This window comes from Bombyx mandarina, chromosome 26 (assembly GCF_030267445.1).
Source record: "Bombyx mandarina strain Sakado chromosome 26, ASM3026744v2".
NCBI lineage: Eukaryota > Metazoa > Arthropoda > Insecta > Lepidoptera > Bombycidae > Bombyx > Bombyx mandarina.
In genome coordinates, this window is record NC_143232.1 from 1,653,045 (window position 1) to 1,676,172 (window position 23,128).

At 35.7% G+C, this 23,128-nt stretch overlaps 1 protein-coding gene across 4 annotated transcripts; it reads right to left on the minus strand.

Annotated features, from left to right (window-relative positions):
* Window positions 1-1,043: 1,043 nt before the first annotated feature.
* Window positions 1,044-16,025, minus strand: Osi2 (DUF1676 domain-containing protein Osi2). 4 transcript variants are annotated; one of them, XM_028187753.2, is made up of 8 exons: window positions 15,974-16,025; window positions 7,736-7,901; window positions 7,031-7,197; window positions 6,562-6,705; window positions 3,743-3,873; window positions 3,258-3,401; window positions 3,023-3,174; window positions 1,044-1,743 (listed from the first exon to the last, which is right to left on the minus strand). In XM_028187753.2, the coding sequence occupies exons 2-8, from the start codon at window positions 7,883-7,885 to the stop codon at window positions 1,612-1,614; spliced, it is 1,020 nt and encodes a 339-aa protein (XP_028043554.2). In that variant the 5' UTR covers window positions 7,886-7,901; window positions 15,974-16,025; the 3' UTR covers window positions 1,044-1,611. The 4 variants fall into 4 exon arrangements, with proteins under 4 accessions (XP_028043554.2, XP_089595050.1, XP_089595049.1 ...); XM_089738924.1 differs by lacking the exon at window positions 15,974-16,025 and adding an exon at window positions 8,789-9,140 and having other exon boundaries at window positions 7,736-7,895; XM_089738923.1 differs by lacking the exon at window positions 15,974-16,025 and adding an exon at window positions 8,789-9,140.
* Window positions 16,026-23,128: the final 7,103 nt, after the last annotated feature.

The following is a 23,128-nucleotide window of genomic DNA, read 5'->3' on the forward strand; positions in this document are numbered from 1 at the left end:
CATATGTCAAGATGGGTGGCGGCATTTACGTTGTAGATGTCTATGGGCTCCAGTAACCACTTAACACCAGGTGGGCTGTGAGCTCGTCCACCTATCTACGGAATAGAATAATAATAATAATAATAAAAATCACAACATTTGATAAACCGGTCGTGTGAGCTTATAATTCTAAATTAATTAAGCGATCTTGTCTATATCTGCTGAAAAACAGTCGTGCGTTCTGATTGAAGGCTATATCTGCTGCTTATAACCCAAAATGAGGATTGATTACAAAAAAAAATACATTTAAGTTGTGTTTTTAATTAGGCTAATTTACGAAACTAATTTGTAAAATTTAAATATTCACTGTACTTATAATATTTTTTAATAATCAATTGAAACTGTTATCGCTTTTCAAGGTGTTGACATTATCAGTGGCATAAAGAAAGTGGAGCTATTGCCTCAAATTTTTTAACCTGTGACATGGTTTTGTCAATTTAACCCCTTCATTAAATCAATAATTTTTATAATTCTCTACTAAATTTGTACAGTTTCTCAGAAAACATATGCGGATTGTTATACACCGTATTGATAAATAAGTCTTGAGTGTTTAATTCATGACTACCTGCAAGCTTTTGTTGAATTTAGAAAAGAGTTTTAACGCTATCAACATTGACATTTAAGTCGTACATAGAGTATGTAAAAATATAGGCTAAAGTGTTTGGCTTAAGAGCCAATAATGACATTTTTTTTATTGCGTTTGTAGCCAGTAGACAGACGAGCATACGGCCCACCTGATGGTAAGTGGTCACCGTCGCCCATGGACGTCAGCAATGCCAAGGGCAGAGCCAAGCCGCTGTCTACGTTAATTTAAGGACAAAAAGGATGACATATTTTCGATTAAAAATATTGATATTTTTATTTCTAGCTTCGAAGTCGTTTTTTAAACAAATTAAAATAAGGACAACGCCCATTGAGACATTCCTGTCATATCCTAAAATCTGATATTGGCGTTGCCATGACAATAGGCGCCTCTGAGATCTACTTACTACAGTAATAAAACATTTGTTAGTTAATTAAAAATATTTATTTCAATTTATTTACAGATTATTTAAATTTTTTAGTCTAGCTTAAAATATTGTCAAAGACATTACCGTACCGAGATAGATACTATCTTTTGGTATAATTAAGAATAAATTAACAATAACAAAAAAAACACCCCTTAGACAGATGTGGCTAATGATAGCCACATCTCATCAATTGTAAAATCGAGTAGGTGTGTAAAATTGAGGGAGTAAAATAAAGTTATCAAACTTACAAATTTTTGTTTTTACACCACTGTGCTTCTAAGGCAATGAATCATTTTTTTTCTAATAGAAGATAATAACGTGGTCCCCTCTATTTTACTACTAGCAGTCAGTGATTTTGGGAATGGCCAGGTTTCAATCCTTGATTATACTGATCTAATCGAAGATGCTCACGCGCCACATACTTCGCAGACGTTACGGAAGTTGGCGAACTTATTTCAAGATGATTTTAAAACAAAGGTACATCCGACTTTTGGTTGTCCTATACTACCACAGTCTACTACTACTACTACTAGTACCACTACTAGTCATACTAATACAGTCTTTATGGGCTCTCAGCCTTGATGTCTTCAGCTCCTTTCTTGTTCCTGTACTCCCAGCCTTGATAGGCCAGGTCTTGGGGACTGGCATCGTGGTCTCTGAACGAAAAGCCCCCCTGGCTGTACTTGTGGCCGCCCTGCGAAGAGAAACGATGCTTAAGCGTTGCAAGATAAAAACAAATTGTAAATTTACGTTATTACTACTTTAGAAGTGGTCATGACTTACTGGTCAATACGCTCAGTGAATTCGCATTGAGTGATGTGATTATGCCATAGTTAAAGCGATGAAGGGAAACACCAGTTTCTCCGGGTTTTAAAACCTCAAATGTCACCACTTATGACTTCTACGATTCATAACTTAACATAGTGCAATGAAATTTGTAGTCATCTCTCTCTCTTCAATCGGTCCCTCATTGCTGAGGATCGTGACTCTGTCATATTCTGTCAACCAGCTGTCTCCATTGATCCTGTTTTGTAGCTTGGTGGAGTGCGTCGCTGACAGATATCTTCAGTTCCTCCGCTATTTGGTCCGACCATCGTTTGGGACCTCTACCCCATATGTATTTGTAGTCATATTGTGAGCTTAAAGAGATATGGGTGCCCTAGTAAGGGGACGCAAGGATCGTACGGCGTAGGTTCCTCGCCTAATAAGGCAGGGCTGATTTAAATAGATAAATATTGCCTAAAAATATGCTCGACCTTAAGTTTGGCTGAAAATCTCTGACACCATTACCTTCATTAACCATCTAGCAGCCTAATACACATCTAATAAATATTTATCGATTAGTGTAGCGATAATTTCAGTGCTAAATCTGTTGTTAATGCAAACTGTAAGCCCACTGAGTTTCTCGCCGGATCTTCTCAGTGGATCGCGTTTCTAATCTGGTGGTAGATTCTACGAAGCACTGCTCTTGCTAGGGCTGGTGTTAGCAACACTTCCAGTTTGAGCCCCGTGAGCTCACCTACCTGTTAGGGTGAAGCTGAAATAGCCAATCAAGGCTATCAGCATAGTTTAAAAAAAAAAAACTGTCCCGAGCTCTTTTATCAAATTTTCTACATAGTTTTGGTTATGGAATAATCAATTACTTATCAATAAATGGCGTTTGAAAAACCAATAGATTTATTTTGTCAAAAATTTAGCAACGACCCTCCTATAAAGTATGTTTACATAGACAACCGAGTCTTTCTCTTTACAGATATCAAAGTTTACGTATCGTCTATACGAACTTCGGGAGAGGCGTCTCAGTTAGGCATCGGTGAACTGAACCGAATGTCAACGAAGAAAATGTAAAGGGATGTTTACATACTGTGCCAAAATTGTCTGGATCAAACCCTTATATTTACATTATCGAATGTAAATCCTTGTAAAACCAAACGTGTTTGTAGTGAGATCACTCTGTTTATTCTTTTACTTACGGGATAATTATTGTAATGGCCATAGTTTTCGGGAGGATTTTCTCTGTAGGGTCCTAGACCAATACCGGCGGGCGAATACTGTGGCCCCGTGTAGTGGTTTGTGGAGAAAGGAGATGAATTCGGCTTGCAGAATTTGAAATAGTCGATTACACCTGAAAAAATAAATAGTTTTTTAAGGTTAGAGCAAGTAGCCCATTAAAAGCAGCAGTAATTCGGAATGTAAGAGATTATTTACCTGGAATGATAAGAGCCATGAATCCTAAGAATTTCTTGAAACTGGCCAAACCAAGAATGAGAGGCAGGAAGAGAAGCAGTTTCAGCTTGAACAACTTGAGGATGAGTAGCATAGGAATGATAAGTTTCTTCAACTTGTGGCGACCTGTTAATAAAAATAATTATTTAAATTATCTAAAGTTGACTATAATACACTTGATCTATTCTATCTTTGAACGTAATATATAAATGGTTTTAAATTTTATAAGCCTTACGTACATATCAAGTACTTTATTTGAAACAAAGTATTCTCTAACATTTGAATCCAAAAAATCGCAAAGACATAGATAAGATTAATTTAAGACTAATATCTTAAAATTCAAGGGATAGAAATATGGAGCAGAGTCCGATACATGTGGCAAGAAAAGCTCTAAGCTCGTGGTCACTTAAAATATAAGATATTATGTAACACAATAAACAAAAATCGAAGAAGTCATGAGAACTTACGGAACGGCGCTGTTTTATCTTCTATTACGTCTACTTCATCATTAATCTCGTCAATGAATCTCGGAGCGATAACACCCTCGGAAGTCACTTCATTGTCAAGCTGCAGTTCCAAGGCAGTTGATCTTAAAAACCTGACAAGCAAAGAGAGTTATGAAAAAACAGAAGTATAAGGTCAATACATTCTTAATATCTCCTTTAGAAACAGTCGATGTTTGAGCTGTGTTGGTGGGGCAGAAGTAACACTAAAAATCAGACTAGAAACAAATTTATCTGCCCCTAGTATTTTACTCGCAGTTTTTCAGTCTACCAGTGTTAATGGAGCTCTTGCAAGCGCCGCAATATTAAGGACTTATCAAAATTAAAAATCGTGATAAGAAACCATAAAATAAAAAGGTTTTCAACTGCACAGTTCCCGTATGATTGTGTATCTTCAGCTCTTAAGAGTCAAAGATATAGTGAAACATTGATATTGTTTAATAGGTATATATAATAGGTTTTATTGAACAGATTAAAATGTATTTCGCGTTTGGAATGGTGTGGATCTGTGATGAGATGAAATGACAATGAGGTTGTTAAGAGAGCTTTAATGCGGAAGTCATTAGAGGAAGACCTAAGAAAAAATGGATGGGTAGCGTGAAAGATGATATGTGTAAGAGCGAGCGAAGAAATTGTGTATGATAGAGGAGTATGGAAGGAGAAAACATGTTGCGTCGGTCCCAGGTGATTGGGAGAAGGGCAAGGTAATGGTGATGATTAATAGATTTTATTGAACAACACGAACATAGTCATTATATGCGTCTATATTAAAGGGTATGCCTTTGTTCATAGGTATTAAGGCACATTATGCTATTTTGTACCTTATTTCTGTTAAGAATCATGTGTACCAATTGGACGGAAAGCCGTTATATAATACAACTCTGAATTCATCTCACATTTCGAGGTGACTAGCAAAATTCATGTTGCGAAAATCAAGTTAGAAATTTTTCAGCCAATATTCACACCCACCTTCAGCATAATCAGGATTATTCGATGAAGAAGATTATTATTTCTTAAAAATATAACTCAAAGATAATTTAGTTTAACTCTTTGGAATAACTAATGCTGAAGATGAATGTTTGACTAGCGAAAGACACACAAAAGCCATATCCACGCTTTGCAACAAAACTAATCTTACTGTTTATTTAATCTCACGAAACGCATGTGATGAACTGCCGAAAACCTTTCTAGAATGTGTTTGTATAATTCCACAATCCACATAATGGTTTTGAATGTAATTATTCACATAAACCTTAAGCATAGTAATATGTTAATTTTAATCCTCTTCATATTGCCACGCTTTATGAACAAATATTAAGTTCGTGCCGACGATATAAACGGAGCTACATTTTCGGTTTAACGACGTTCTCATTTAGGCAGCAATATGTTTCTTACAAGAGCTTTTGCAATTACCACATAAAAGCAAAATCGATTTAAAGAAACAGTCCTAGGTCTTAAATTTACTAATTTGCCTATTTATATATGTGTGGGCAGAGCTGATTTTAAGGGTTTGATAGTCATTTTACAATAAAATAAAGGGTTTCTTGTCGTATCTCAAGTTCGGTGATGGCATTAGCTGAGTATTCGCATTCGTCAAAATAGCTGGTAAGGACTGGATGCGAAATACAAGAGACCAAAACGAATGGAGTGCATATGAAGATACCTACACTTAGCATTGGGTAGACACTGGTCGAAGAAGACAGATTCGCTGAGTGTACTTTCCAACGGTTTTCCATTGGATTAGTTTGGACCGTTAAACTTTTTTATTTGTAAAGATATGCTTTTCATTACTTTACCGAAAGAAACTGTTCTATATGTATCGCAAATTTTTACTTAAAGACTCATTAGATATGACAGGGAATTTAAAGGAACAATGCTTGGTTGCTTGGCAGCAGAAAAGCACGCACGATCACAATATCGGCATATTTTTTATTCGAATTCAAATGATTCGCATTCGGTGGTTATCTAGTTCATCCAAAGCGGTAAACAGCGGTTTGTTTACGCCGCTGTAGTTAGTTGACACTTATATGCGACAGTGCGTACTCATTATCCGCATCATTGCTCATTTGCTTTATAAGGCGATTGATAAAAGCCGCTTTATCTATTTCTTAGTGTCTCAATATATATTTTTTTTATTGCTAGATGGCTGGATGAGCTCACAGCCCACCTGATGTTTTTTTTTTATTGCTTAGATGGGTGGACTAGCTCACAGCACATCTGGTGTTAAGTGGTCACTGGAGCCCACAGACATCCACAACGTAAATGCGCCACCCACCATGAGATATAAGTTCTAAGGTCTCAGTATAGTTACAACGGCTACCCCACCCTTCGAACCGAAACGCATTACTGCTTCACGGCAGAAATAGGCAGGGCGGTGGTACCTACCCGCGTGGACTCACAAGAGGTCCTACCACCAGTAATTACGCAAATTATAATTTTGCGGGTTTCATTTTTATTACACGATGTTATTCCTTCACCGTGGAAGTCAATCGTGAACATTTGTCGAGTACGTATTTCATTAGAAAAATTGGTACCCGAGATTCGAGCACCGGTGCATCGCTCAACACGAATGCACGGGACGTCTTATCCCTTAGGCCACGACGACTTCATTTTTTTGTACAGTGTACACTGAGATTACTAATTCAGATTACTTTGATGTTCTTATCAAGTTAATGTTAATTTTAGGCAAACATCGACTTTTACATTTGAAATATTGGAGTAAATGTTATTGTGGGAAAATTACATTTGCTAAAAAATCAATTTGAATACTATGTATAAAAAACCTTTCAATTTTCCTCATTCCGTATTTGACAAGGGCTTCCCAGTCCGAATCCTCGCTTCGAGGCTGCGAATCCAGCTGTGGTGGCTCTCTGGCTAGTGCCCTTGCTTGGTTCTCAGCTTTGACTAAGAGAGCGTTATCTGAAAGTCTGTCAGCAGAATATATTGTTAAATTGAGACCATCAAACTTTTGATTTTTTATTGGTATTTTTTCGATGTGACATAAAAAAAGTAGGTGTGGAAATGAGTTAATATAGAAAATTAGATAGTGGTGTATGTTTGAACGTCAATTTGTAGATCTTAGTTTAAAGCCATTATCAGCCGCAGTCAACTTTTTCGTGTTACTTCACCTTTTTTGGCTTTCTTTTGGACGTATAGCATTCAGTGTTATGTGTTAAATAATATATTCAATCTCGCTAAATTCAATTAGTTTTAGTAATTAAAATGAGCTACAGTTAATAAGAAAGTACTCACTGGTAAGCCTGCTTGTCGAAGAAATCGTCAAATGACCTCAAAGCTTGTGCTTTGAAACAGTCTGCTAGGTCTCCATTGATGCACTGCTGTGTTGATTGCTGGATGTAGGGGTCTTGGTCCTCGCCCAAGCCAATCCAGTCCAGTAAACCACGCCCCTGAGCCTGAGGCTGTAAAATAAGAGGCCTTCGATTGAGAAATACTTAACAACAAGTCAAATCTGGTCTTTTGCTCCGCTGAAATATCATAAGTTAATTTAATTTGGATTTGCAACAAAAATATAACGCCTAATGATTTTTATGTTTGTGTATCTTATAGTATTTTATTGTTTGTCAAAATTTCATTCCAGTTTGTCATTTCAGTCGGGTGATTAATTTCCATGTTTTATTTTTATTTTATGATTTAATTAATGATTTTGACATTATAGCAATGCGAGTCCAGATATCAGGGTGATCTTAAAAAATGGATTGGTCAAATGAACACTTCAGAGATACGTTCGGGTATTTTCTACGGAAGATAAGAATTAATTCAGAAGTACAAAAAAAATATATTCTAATTTCGTGCTCCAATCCTAAATCCTTCCAAGTCACACAACCTCTTGATCATGTATGTTCTATAGCATCTAAGCTACATTATGATTGATTGAACAAAACCGTTTGACTTGAAACAGTTAGTTTTAAGGAGTCACTCCATTTCAATAGTACTCACGGATCTTCCATTATCTCCTCCGAAATTGAGTGACCTTCCTTCGGTGTTTTCTTTGGAAGGCTGGTCTGGTAGTCTGATGCCGCCATCCCCTCGCGACTGCAGAGCTAACGTCGCTGCCACCGCCAGCATCAGCCATCTCGCTTGATACATTCTTGTGTAACTGGTTCTAGTAAAAATCATCAAAGATTTGCTTTAGATGGCTTTTCTCTTCGATCTTGTAATTAGTGACTTGGATATTGTTAGTGGACTTTTTTATGATTGGAAGATTACCGGTGGCCCGGAGGCCTTTCCAGTTTTGAAAGAAGAATAAGCTGAGTTTTCGATTGCACCTTTGCAGGTAAAAGAACATGTGGTCTTTGTGACGGTAAGAAGTCACCGTTGCTTATGGACATCAGCAATGCCAGAGGCATAGCCATGCCCTGCCTACTGAGAGTTAGACTTAATTTCTTAGCACTATGTTGTAACATCTATAGGTTCTGATTACAGCCTAACATCAGTTGCGCAGTGAGCTTGGATACCGTCTTAAAAAGCACTCGATTTCTGAAATTCCACTTTTTTGCGTAATTTGAGAAACAGCGTCGAGAAAGAATTTAATAATGTTCTGCAATAGAATATTTGGGGAAATTATATTGTTTCCTTTCAAACAATTACTTATAACACTGTCAATAATGCTCTGCTAATGAGAGAATTGATAGTTCCACTTTCATAAATTAAATATAAGAATTTTATTTATAAAAATTTTTTGTGAAGTCTTTGATAATTTAAAATTTGAACTATACATTTTTAATTAAATTTAGGCTTGGTTTGATAAAAAGTAAATTTGCTGTACGTGGGCAGTAGCAATAGAGGACCATATTTCTAAAGTTCCATTATACGAAGATATGGTGTCGGCTGAAGGGTTATCAAATATCTTGACATAAAAATACCTTCGGAAATCAATTTTTTTAATTCCCAGACGAAAGAAAAGCAAATTCATTATGTCAAAACTTTTCTGTATATCCTTAACTATAATTATTTCGATTAAATAATAAAATCACTTCTTTTATGGTTTACCTATGGATTTAAATAGTTTTTCACGATTTCGCACATTATCTTCCAGCTCTTACGGCTCAAACTCGCTTGACAATCACCAAAAAATCACGCACGAATTTATCATATTTACAATAATTTAAATGAGGAATGATTTACACCAATTTACTAATCTAATCTACACTTATTGACGAATATAAACGGTTCAAATTCGCTTGCTCGAATTCCACTAGAATTTATCAAAGAATCACAAGCAATCGTTCGTAGTAAAAGATTCACAGAAAATTCACTCTTATGCTAAAAAGGAAAGGGCTACATTGCCGTGATAGCTGATGGCTGTGAAAGTACGAGTTTAACTCTAGAAATTCGGTCGCGTACTGCGCATGCGCGTATCAAGTAACGGTCCGCGCTTAAGAAAACATGGCGGCCTATTGAGAATCGCTTAAGTTCGTATTTTAACGACCATTCTTCAAAACTCGTTCTGTTTTAGCCTTAATTAAAACTATTGTCGCCCGTGACCACGAAAATTGTACTGTATTCGAATTTTCAGTAATAATAAATATAATGTTAATAAAAAAGAAGTTTTATAATTGTAATAATTTGTAAGTACATAATTAGAAATACTTTTTACTGGTGGTAGGACCTCTTGTAAGTCCGCACGGGTAGGTACCACCACCCTGCCTATTTCTGCCGTGAAGCAGTAATGCGTTTCGGTTTGAAGGGCAGGGCAGCCGTTGTAACTATGCTGAGACCTTAGAACTTATTTCAAGGTGGGTGGCGCATTTACGTTGTAGATGTCTATGGGCTTCAATAACTACTTAACACCAGGTGGGCTGTGAGCTCGTACACCAATCTAAGCAATAAAAAAGGTAAGTACATAGTAGGATTCGGTTTTTATTGCACACGGGAATTAAATAACTAATAAAAAATAACCGGGAATAAATCACGCACGGTCATCCGGCTCCAAATTAGGAGTCACTGTGTTATAGGTACCAGAGACTGACATACATACGTTTAATTAAAAACATATATGTATAGATAATAGACACCCAGACAAAGAGCAAACAAACCTGTCAATCGCACAAATATTTGCCCGATGTGGGGATAGAACCCACGACCCTCGGCGTAACACTCCGGGCCGTTAATTACTATACCACCGAGTCAATCAGGAAATCGAAAAGAAATATATTTTTGAAGTTATACTTCTTTAGGCGCGTTATGAAAAATTGATGAGAGTGAAATTTTACGATGCGCGCGCACCGTGACACAAAATTAACAGAATGAAGTTGCCCACTAAATCGCTCATTACAATACGACCGACGTAACTTAGCGAGTATGAATATAGCCGCAGGTGAACTTTCCGAACCTTACCGAAAATTACCTAATTTATACGATGTCAAGAAAAGGGATGTGTTTGAGGATGTTGTTTAATCGATTTTTTTACAAATTGATTAAAATTTAAATAAAAAAAAGAAATAAATTTAATAACAATACAGTATAACTTCTTGCGCGCGTACATAAGTACACGCACCCTTTTTTTGTGCTTGTATTACTTGAAGTTTTGCTAGATATCAGTATATGCGGTACAAAAACATCCAGGAAATCAGAGGAAGATCACATTTCACCCCTGATTTTCCATTCACCTTATTTAACTGCTTGAAGATAGTAAGCACTCCGGCACGAGATTCTATTCATTGTAACATAAGCTTAATTGGTCCTTAGCTTTAAAAGCTTCTGGGAAGGAAGCGATAATATCATTTTTCCGGCGAAAATAAATGACACTTGACACAATAATGATACGGTTTTCATTTTCATTTGCTGAATGTGGATAGGCCTAGCTAAGATGTGTCTGATAGAAAATTTTCTATTGATTGTTTGTTTGCACTTATCTAATATTAGCTGCACATATTCAGACTTAAGATTCTAATATGCCATTTTGGACTTCGAATACATCCTCCTGGAGGCAGGGAGGGGAGGATATTTAAAAAAAAAGTCTACTAACAATTATTTCGTGTCTTATTTTCTCATGACTTTGGTTCTTAATAGATAAATAGTGATTTTGGACTTCATTAATCGTTAGATCTCAAATGTCCTAAGAACTATTGTTCAATTTACTAGTATAATAAATCGTCTTTTTTTTCCCTACCTATGCCGATAGTCTTGAGAGGCTATTTCAGCTTCGGGCTCAAATCGGAGAGTTGCTAACACTGGCCTTAGTAAGAGCAGTGCTTCGCAGAATCTACCACCGGATCGGAAACGCGACCCACGGAGAAGATCCGGCGAGAAATACAGTGGGCGAAAAATCGTCAAAAATGTCATATGCAAACCACCACCTAATCCATCAAGCCCGCCTATAAATGTTTTCCTTAAAAAGGGACATAACTTCTAAACAACTTTAATATATTTCAGACGTATTCATAGTAGTACCTTTCGTCCTTTTGTAATCAAGTCACGTATCACGTAACGACCTCGGCCCGGTAAAACCAGCGGTTTTTAATCAAAATACGATGTTTCCTTTCAGATTTCGTGACTAATAATGTTGAGGTTACCACAGTAACCATAATATATACATTGTACTAGCTGACCCAGCAGACTTCGTAGTGCCTCAATCGATAAATAAAAGACCTAAACTTTTGTAGAAAATAAACTTAAAACAAACAAAAGGAATACGTCCGACGGGGGACACATCAAAGGAAAAACAATATTGTTATTTTTATTTAATTCTGAGCATTTTTATATTTATCTTTTAAACCTTCTCTGGACTAACATAAATAATTCAATAATTCAAGAAAATTAGCCATATCTGTCCAGCCGTTCTCGAGTTTTAGTGAGACTAACGAACAGCAAGTCATTTTTATATATATACGTGAAGCAAATACTTTGTACCCCTTTTTACGAAAATTGCACGGACGGAGGAGTATGAAATTTCCCACACTTCTAGTTTATATAGAGGAGGAGTGCAGAGTGCTATTTCTTTAACTGTGCATAAAAATACTTTAAATGAATAAAAAAAACAAAAGCATTACACACACACCAATTTAAGTTTTTTTGTTTATTGTAAGAGTCTGTGGTCAAATTGAGAATAGTTTAATATTGTTTGTCTTCAATATTATTTATCTATAGTGTAGCCTTGGCGAAATTTGTTATTATAGAGGCCTATGATAGTCTTTGACAATAGACCCTTAATAATGTTCAAACTTATAATTTTAATTAATTATAGTCGAATTTCGACTAATTTCGACCAATGGTACAAAATAAATGTGTACGTATGATTGCATCGTAAGTGCTTGCGATTGGCTACGGCTTGGCTTTGCCCTGACGTTATCCAACGATTGAACGACAGAAACGAACAGTTACTTGAGGATGGGCCACTTATCAGTCTACGCATTAACAAAAATCTATACATACAAATATAATTGGAGTGTCTGTTTGTAATATTGAAATAACCGCTTTTTACTACTGAATTAACCGAAATAACCGCCGAAACTACATGCATATAAATATATATATATGGTACATACACCAAAAAAAATTTTTACTATTTTTGTCTGTCTGTCTGTCTGTTTGTTCCGGCTAATCTCTGGAACGGCTGGACCGATCTTGACGAGACTCTCACTGATAGGTAGCCGATGGTATAAGGAGTAACTTAGGCTACTTTTCCTTAGACTAGCTTTGCCCCGCGGCGTCTCCCGCGGTACGACAATAACCGTGGGTAACATCGTGGGACTCAGCTATCAATAATAAAATTTAATGTTTCCGAACCGAAGCGAGGGCGGGTCGCTAGTATATGAATAAAACAACGTTTGTTTTTTATATAAGCATTGAGATAAATTCGATGACATGAACGCGTACCAATAAATCAATTTATTAAAACAGCCAATTCTGGTAATGCGGTTTGTGCGATCGATGAATGCCCGACCGACTTCCCATTTGATTTACGTTACAGCTCTGTGCTCCGTCAAATCATTGAATTATGGATGTTACGGTAAATGTATTATCGTCATGTATTTTGTTGGGATCATTGTTTACAAGTGAACGAATTATTCGACCATATTTATATAGGTACTATGTCGGCGCAGTTGATTCCCAATACGTCAGCTGCAGGGTTGCCAGATGTGGCGATTTCTCGCCATTGTGGCTCCTAAATAGCTAATCAGGCGACATATTTTTATCGTTTGGCTACTGATAGCCAAAGTGGCTATTTTCGGACCGGAACACATGCTGAAACTATTTAATGGTAAAACGTATGAAGTATCTGCTAAGAATACTGTTGAAGCTAATACAGTTGAAACTGCTGATATTTTAATGGAATCTATTGATTTAAGCAATCAGAGATACTGATGATGGTGAAGATAACATTTATTGTCAAATTTGATTCGACTGAGTTCTTGAATATTTTGTATGGTTTAACCACAGGTACATTTTTTTTCAAAAAATTGAATACATGGCTGTGTCGACAGTATATTTAATATATAAAATTTTATATCAATTATTATATTATTATAACATCAGTACTTTTAATCTAGACTAACGTTATTACTTTGCTCAATTAATGAAATTTTAATATTGATTAACTATAAAAGTATTATTCATTTTTAAAATTTTTAAAATAAAAGAAATACATTAAAATGTTGTTATTATTTAAATAATATTTATTTTTGTTGATCGTTTGAATAATAATAATAATCATTCTATTTCAAAAGTAAAGTCTATGAATAAATAAATGTATTTAAATCCTAAATTGTTATTACAATTGACAAATAAATTATTATTAATATTATTTAAATTTTAAATAAAAGAAAAATAATTATGTACACGTATATTTCATTTAAATATTGGCACTTACTTGACGTACTACTAGCGCCACATTAGGTCATAAGAAACACAGCGACGTAACTTGGCTACCCTGGTCAGCTGTCACTTTATACAATGCCCAACAACCTAGCCTAACAACTTACACTTTATGAAAAAAAGGATAATTTGGAGTGAAATGAAATGAAGATGATTAATTTGAGACAATAATTAACTGAGATGAAATTAAATGAAATGAGATGAGATGATATAGGATGAAATACAATCTCAGTAAAATGGTGGTCATTTAGTTACTGAGACTTTTTCAGTGGGCTTTTTGGAGGATCTCGAGAAGCTACCTCCAGCGGCTTTGTTTCATTTTCCCACATTTGTGCACTTTCACAAATATTAAACAGTTAATAAACCACCGTTATTACACATTTAAACCTGAAGAAACACTAAATAGACAAAATAAAACGAATCACACAACTCCACTCCTCGCGTTCCCGCCAAAGAGTCTATTAAATAATACCTTAATTTTTTTATAATCCTCTATTTTCCGCCGGAAGTGTTTTTTCCTATTTTTTTTTTACGATAACAGTTTTCATTTTAAGTCCTATTTGAGGTGAAAAGTACAAATTTATCGTAATGACTTAGCGTGTAATTAGTGGACGGGTCTCTTAGATAAACGATCCACATTAGATTTTTGCTTACGTGATCCGAGTTTATTATTGCTGCTACATTGATTCGCGAAAAGTACTATTGGATACGGTAAGTTATGTGACATGATGCAACAAGTGACCTGTGTGTTTTTCGTGCGAGTTTTTTAACGTTCTCTATAGCGTAAATGTTAACTCAAATTTGATATTGCAGGTCAGGCAGTTTAATTGATTAGATAAGGATTGTTAAGAATAGGTTTTTATAGATACATCGTCGATATATATACAGGAACTTTCTAGATATTATCAATGTATTTTAAAAAATATATGCAACTTTAAAAATGAATTAAATAAACCAGTTTTAATTGGAATGTGTGTTTAATTAATTTAAATTGGGTATTACGAGCGAGCACTGCTAAATTTTACGACTCGGAAGACGTCTGCGCTTATGTCACTTTTTATTTACAAACAAATTCAAGTCATATCCGTACATACGCAAAAATACCACATCCATAATCCTTACAATTTAATATTTCGTGTTCCTGACCTAAATCGTAATGAATTCAGCAGGACCGCTTTCTACTTTGTCATTGTGTAACAGCTTGAATAACAAAACTTATTACGTATGAGCCTCGTTGTTGAGTGGTATGATGCGTATAGATTAATCTGCGAATCATCACCACGTGCTAGGACTATATTGGAAGTTCAAGCCTCTAAGCAAACCAGTCAACGCGCGCATTGGATCCTGGTATCTTCATGAACTTCATGTCAGAAAATGTTAATGAGATCCCACCATCTGAATGTATAATCAAACTCTAGTTTTAAAAGAAACATTAAGCTTTAGTTTAATTATACATTCAGTTATATGGTACAGTCTACAGTGTAGGCAGCGACTTGCCCCTGGCATTGCTGACGTCCATGAGTGACGGTGACCACTTACCCTCAGGTGGGCCATATGCTCGTCTGCCTACAAAGGCAATAAAAAAAAGTTATAAATTAAGCTACTTTATTAAAAAAGCTGTTGTTTTTTTAAGGTCATTGTATTATTTCCGATGCTTCGAATTTTTTACTTTTCGAGGACAATATAGACTATAATCAAAATGTGATTTTTTTTATCTTTATCGTATTTGAAAACCTAAAATTTAGTGTAAGCATTTTTTAATAATAACATGCAAATCGTAGGAGAAAAAACATATGGAGTTAAAGGAACGCCAAAGGAAGACACAGAAAAAATCGGTGCCTTTGCCTCGTTATTTACTACTGGATATTAAATAACCCAAGCAGGTTTGACGTCAGATAAGCGGTCGGTTGTAATGCTCACGCCAAATCACTTTGGAGCATAACAAGGCGACATGCTAGAAGAGCAAAAGGTAGAAGTTTAACTGTATATTGTTTTTTTTTATGTCTTAGATGGGCGGAACCCAGCTTGAGATATATGTTCTAAGGTTTTAAGTATAGTTACAACGGCTGCTCCACCCTTCAAACAAAATGCATTGCTGCTTCACGGCAGAAATAGGTGGGGCGGTGGTACCTACCCGTGCGGACTCACAAGAGGTCCTACCACCTCCATTATTTAACGTCAAATTCGCATTCCAAATAAATAGCTGTTTCGAACCCGCAACCTCGCGTTTTATATCACTTTACTATCAGCGCATATCTTCAAACGAAAGTTTCGGGAAAAAGGAAACTCTATCATATCGCAAAATCAGAATATTGCTCCCCTTTCTAATTCCCCTCTTTTCTTAAAATAAAAACTCACCTGCAAATAAACGATAAATACGTTCAATGCACTTTGAGTAATAACTAAGAATGGCCTAAAGAACTCAAAACAAGCTTATATAATCTTCAACATAAGAGTTGCATAAACTTTAGTCATTGTCTTAATGAATATGTGCAAGCCAAAATCACTCTTACCCGCATCGCCATAGGAAATGAAATCGCGATATGATTGGTAGGTTACGAGTTTTCGTGTGCGGCTCCGTTGGATTGAGTGTTAAACGAGTTGATTCTTTTAATAAAGATCGCATAAGGCGCTAAATTGCTTGCAGCGTATTGCCACTGCGAAATGAAGTTTGAATGAAGTTGCACAGCTTGGGATACCCCAAGTTATAGTCGTTGGTTAGTATGGAGTTGGCTTATGTTATGGCTTAGGTTTATTAATTTGATTAGTCGAAAAAAATTGGTGATTGATTCGTAATTATCAGTCCAGAGTGGGTCTCTGATCATAGCAGTGAATTTCTGCCTAAGGGTTTGAGGCTTAAATCCAGAAAGTAGCACAGGCCCGAACGTCCGTGGGTAAGTTAACTATAATGTCTATGTCTTGTCTATTTGTGGTATCAATAGGCTCCGGCAGCGGCTTAACGTCAGATGAGCCTTTTAGTAGCCTACATTCAACTTAACAAAAAAAAAATGTTTTGGTACAAAATATAAAAGACTTCTGTCTCCATACTTAACGATTTTTATAGCACTAGTCAGATCCTGCTTTCATCATTGAGTTCATGGATAGCTTCAGGTATTACCCTTGGATTGGGACACCATTCCGGATCTCAGAATGTGCTTTTGTAACCCGGTCTTTTCAAGTTCACATGTTCAAAGCTCTAAAGTAGAGAGCATCACAAAACAAACAACATGTTATTATTAGGGAAATTTCTAAGCGTTTGAAGCATCGGAAATAATGCCAAATAAAAAAGTGAGATTAAATCGAGCATACGGCCCACCTGATGGGGAGTGGTTACGGTCGCTCATGGACATCAGCAATACCAGGGACAGAGTTAAGCCGCTGCCGACCTTAAATTAAATCGTAAATTGAAAACCGAAGAAAATAGTATACGATTCATGTATAGTATCTATTCCAAGTTATTGTTAATATATGTTATGTCCAGTTTATTGTGGCCCTTCCTCAGTCATAAGGAAAGCATCACTATACATAAAGCATTTTAATTTTTGTCTGATGCGACGGAAATTGACACTAGGGTTTTTAAAGATTTAATTATGCCGCTTCCAATCAAAAACCAATGAGGTGAAATCAAAATTAAAGGGTAAATCGAATAATTTTGTTATTAGCCAGGAAAACAAGATCACTAGAGCAGAAATATATCAACACAAATATCCTCTTGAGAAATGAGGTCGTATGCTCAATTACATTACTATCACGGATGCTCCATTTAAGTCGGAGTGTATTACTGTTATGTGTTAGAAATTAGTAGCACATTAAAATCTAACGGGACGTGCTTACAATACACCTTAGCTCGGTTACAGGGATGTTACCGTGGATTTCATTTATATTACATATTATTCCTTCACAACATAAACATCTAATGAAGAAGCCTAAAAAGTCCTTTCCTATGAGACATTGCATTGGAAATATGGAGATATAACGCAAGGAGTCTCATATGACTCAAGCCAAATCTCTATGTAGTATGATAAGAGGATATGCTGTACCGACCTCATAATGTTTAATGAGGGCATTAAGAAGAAGAAGAAGATGTTATTCCTTTATAGTGAAATTCGTTCTTTGCGATTTGTAAGATATGAATTTACGTGCTCGTTTGGAATCTTAAAATAATGGCATTGAATACGAACGCTTTGGCTCTTAGCCTTTGGACTACCATCGCTTCAAGTGACATAGATTGTGGCTGCTAAAAGCGGTACTGAGGAATCTTCATTATGTTTTTGCGCATCGACAGATGTAAGTGAGACAGGTCGGTGGACGTTGTACTTTCTAAAAGTGAGTCAGGCGGTTAGTCACGCGAACAATGACATGTCGGTTGTCCAATACGGATTTTGTCAGTTTTGAAATATAGAATCGATGGTAAGACGACCACATAGGTGGTTTTTTTATTAAATTATTACCGGGATATGTTATCAAAGTCCCGATTTTATGGTTATTCTAACATTCTGCGGTTTCATCGCGACAGGATTTCGTAGGATAATATAGAATTTTATACATCATATTTCGATCAGTACGTACCAAGTTTATAAGACTGAAGTAATAATTTAACGTAAACGCAAAAAAACCCAAATGAATTTTAAAGTCTTGTGCAAAGTATGTTTGGCAAGAATATAATTATTTATTATACGCGTGACTCAGAATGTAATGTAGAAGCGGAATTTGATATATCAGTCACATTAAGAGATTCTCGTGGAATTGGCCATACTCTTGTTTCAGAACAATAGATTTCTATCAAGATAATATAAATGGAAAATCCGAAAATAGAGTTCTTTTGACTTAGTATTTCTTTAGCACGATCTGTAAGTGTAGGATCGGTGTCTTGATTGTGGATAGCCAGTAAATCTTATATATATATTGGTTCTTGGCACGTCAGGAAAAACAAGGATGTGGAGAGGCTTTTTGGTGAGCCAAATATTCTGGGGGAGATGAAGGCACAGAGGCTCGGATGGCTCGGGCATGTAGTGCGTATGGAGCAGGATCGGGCTGTGAAACGGGTGCACGCGGGTGTATCGGGGTACCCAAGTACCGCTGGTCTGACGCTGTGGAAGGAAATTTCGTGAGCTCCAAGTGTCAGACTGGCAAAATGTTGCGCAGCGCCGGGATGGATGGCAAAGTTTATTGTCGGAGGCCCCCCACTTCGGGGTCATAGCGCAGTAGGAGTAGTAGTAGGTATCGGTAGTAAGATGACTATCTATTTATTTTTTTTGCTTAGATGGGTGGACTAGGTTACAGTCCACCTGATGTTAAGTGGTTACTGGAGCCCATACACATCTACAACGTAAATGCGCCACCCACCTTGAGATATAAGTTCTAAGGTCTCAGTATAGTTACAACGGCTGCCCCGCCCTTCAAACCGAAACGCATTTACTGCTTCACGACAGAAATATGCGGGGTGGTGGTACCTACCCGTGCGGACTCACAAGAGGTCCTACCACCAGTAATAAGTTTTAGGTGCTGCTGGAGTTTTTGACTTTATTTCCAAACATATGCATCCTGTAGTATCGCACATTCATCAACCCATCAGTGTTAAGCATTTGTTGCGATTAATTCAACCAAACCATAAATTCACGCTCAAAATAATTTCCCTAAACCCAATCTAGTATATACAAGTTTCGCCCATAAGCGTTCCGACTCTCTTCAGAGCAAAAACACATTCGATGGATGAGTCTTCGTTTGTATTTGAAACAATCAGTTTCCTTAGTTTCCGCAAGTCATGGACGCAATTAAAACTACTTTTACAGCTTATTTATCTAGCTTCTATATCTCTATCTAGCTTATTTATTTATCTATCGGCTACGGTCTTATCTAGCGCCTGGGTTTCTATTACTGTGAAGATGAAAACTAAACAAACAAATTTCCAGGCTTCAAGATATTGTTATATTTTATTCTGTGTGAAATAAAACGTATATTTAAAAAAAATATTAAATTACGGTAGTAGCTTAATATTCAAACATCGACCAATAACACCCTATATAACATATAAAATTATTAGGACCCCAATCGTCTGTGACCATGAAAACTAAAGTATTGGAAACATAGAAAATAATATGATGTCAATTAAAAAAACGTGAGATTAAGTAAACGTAATTAATTAATTTATTTTATTATAATATATATTATATAACAACAATCTAGGGATATAAAAGATAACTAATCAAGTTCTCGTAAAATTTTCCCCTTGAGGGTAATTAAGGGCTCTTTTTGGTCGAAATGGATGGACGTTTACGATCTGACGAGAACCGGATAAACCATAGAATTAAGTTGCCGATGGCCTGAAGAAGCAGCTCAAGGTTGGACGAGAAGGTCATTGATCTTCCATAACAAACATGTATATTTTATCCACTGACCGCAAGACACACAAAAGATTATGCAACGTTATGTATTAAGATTAAATGGCTCTCAAATTAATTTGAACTCTACAATGAGTCGTGTTAAGGTGAAATTCGTGCGCACCAAAACGGAAGTATTGTAGGTCAAACTTTCTACAATGAAAGTCCGAGACAAGATAAACCGGATTTAAGTCATTTGTGGACTAAACTGTTTTGATGCTTTTATTGTTTTTATGAAAATGTTTTGGTCTTTTGTTCTTTTCATTTACACTACAGTTACCTATTTTAATTTTTTTTGACTTGTCCATACTACCATTCATTGTTTAAATTGTCTACCATACTGACTTCGTTTAGAAATTTAGTTTTATTAAAATCACATTTTTTTTTATTGCCTTTGTAGGCAGACGAGCATACGGCCCACCTGATGGTGAGTGGTTACCGTCGCTCATGGACTTCAGCAATGCCAGGGGCAGAGCCAAGCCGCTGCCTACCTACAATCGCCACTGCCGATGTACTGTAAATACTGAGATCTTAGAACTCTTGTCACAAGATGAGTGGCGGCATTAGCATTGTAGATGTCTATGGGCTCCGGTAACCACTTCGTACCAGGAATCTATATATATAAGAATGAATTGATGTTCGTTAATCTCGCTAAAATTCGAGAACGGCTAGACCGATTTGGCTAATTTGGGTCTTGAATTATTTGTAGAAGTCCAGAAAAGGTTTAAAAGGTAGATAAATACGAAAATTCCTTTTGTTTGTTTTAAGTTTATTTTATACAAAAGTTTAGGTCTTTTATTTATCGATTGAGGCACTGCGAAGTCTGCCGGGTCAGCTAGTAAAAAATAAAATAAAAAACTTTTATTCACTTGCGAGCGTGTAGCCACGACTTTACGATTAATAAAAAATATAAAGTATAAAAATAATATAAATAATATAAAATACTATAATAATAATTTACCATAACCAAACAACCAACTAAGCACGAAATAAATAAATATCTAATAATATTGTTTGTGATAATTTAATTATATATTTCAAGTATCAAATTATGAAATCCGTTTATAATTCAGTAAAGAGACTAGGCAATTACCCGTATTTGTCTATGGGATTACGGACATCAAAAAGGCTCTTTTCTGCAGTAAAAGTACTTAACGTAACAATTATGCTACATCGTTCTGTTAAAACAATGCTTTTGTTTGTTCAAGTTTGTTTTTCGTTAATTTATTCACGACTAGCAGCCCGCTCCGGCTTCGCTCGGGCCTTTAATAAAAATTTCAGAATAAAAAATTATAATACACACACATTAACCCTTATATTAGCGTCAGGTTACTAAAAATAGAAAATTATAAAGATAGTTTGAATATTATTGTTATAATGAAAATAAATAAAATATGAACTTTTATTTTCATTTCAATAATATTTGTTTTTATCTATTTTTTTTATATTACTATTTTTCTAATTTTCGTAAAAATGTCATACATACAAAACAAAAGCCATTGAGCTTATTGAGTTAGAGCTTCCCTGTAAACGACATTTGACTTTTTTTTTTAAGCTATTGCCTATGCAATAGCTTAAAAAAAAAAAATCTATATTTTATAGCGGCCTTTGAGCGCGGCGACTGAATCAAGAAATTCCGTAACGACAATAACCTGACACCCCCACTACGCCTATTATGTAGCTCGCGTTCAACACATTCACACGTTGCACTTGTGTAATGTTTGTAAATAAGCGCGTGGCGTGACGTCACATTGCATGCGCATCATGAAAAGTCTACCACCCATCTCTCTCTCGCGCGGTCTAGCTTATAAGTGTGAACGGGACAGTTAAGGTTTTGCTTTTATTAATGTTTAATATAGCGTGGTCTTGTTTTAATATTAAATTATCATTGTCTAATTATAATTGCATAAGTTTATAAAAAATGCTATGCAACAGCTTTGCCGCGGCAGTTCCCGAGTGCCACAGGTTTTTTTTTTTTTTTTTAATAACACTTATTGTGGCATAACTATAATAGTCAGACATATGCTGTGGCGAAACTTTTTGTAAATAATAATGTGTTCTACAAAGTCATAATACATTATATTATTCTATCATCAATAGATTTCGCAGCGCACGCGATGTAAGGAATATTTTAGGTAATTTTTTTACACCTTGGGTTACATTATTGGAGTTTTAGTAAGGACCCCTAATTTAAAAAAAAAAAAAAAATTGCCTATGTCACTCAAGGATAGTGTAGCTTCCAAATAATGAAAGATTTTTTCAAATCGGTTCAGTAGTTTCGGAGCCTATTCAATACAAATAAACAAACAAATCTTTCCTCTTTATAATCTAAATATATAAAATTCTCGTGTCACAATGTTCGTTCCCATACTCCTCCGAAACCACTTGACCGATTCTCATGAAATTTTTTATGCATATTCAGTAAGCCTGAGAATCGGCTACTATCTACTTTTCATACCCCTAAGTGATTAGGGTTGTCCACCCCTAACATATTTTTTTTTATTTGGACTTTTTTTTTTGTTATAATGAGGTATTATGTGGTTGAATGAGGTTTTGTTATTTTTATTATATATTCCCTCATCGTTTCCAGCACTACATACCTCTTTCACTCATTTACCACATCCTTACACACTTACGATAAGTTAGTTTTTTTTTCTACACTAGAAATTCCCTAGAAATCTTATATATGGCAAAACAATGTTTGCCGGGTCAGCTAGTATTAGTATAAAAGTATAGATACATAGGGTTTACTGGTGTCGATATCTATACATTTAAATAAAATTGCAGTGTCTGTTTGTAATATTGAAATAACCCCTTTTTACTACATGCATATGAATACGGTACATACACCAAAATAACATTTTTTACAATATTTGTCTGTCTGGTTCAGGTTTCGGTCACGAAAACCGAATTCAGTGAGATTCCAAAAAATAAATTATACTTACAATTAGTAAGTGAATATTGTTTTCCCTTCGCGCGTGGAGCAGTCTGCTTACGACCTGAATATTAATATTCTTTGTTGGCAGCGAAAATGCATAATAAGTACGTTCAACCGTAAAAGGTGTATATGAAATAATATAAGCAGTTTTTTTTATTGCTCAGATGGGTGGATGAGCTCATAGCCCACCTGGTG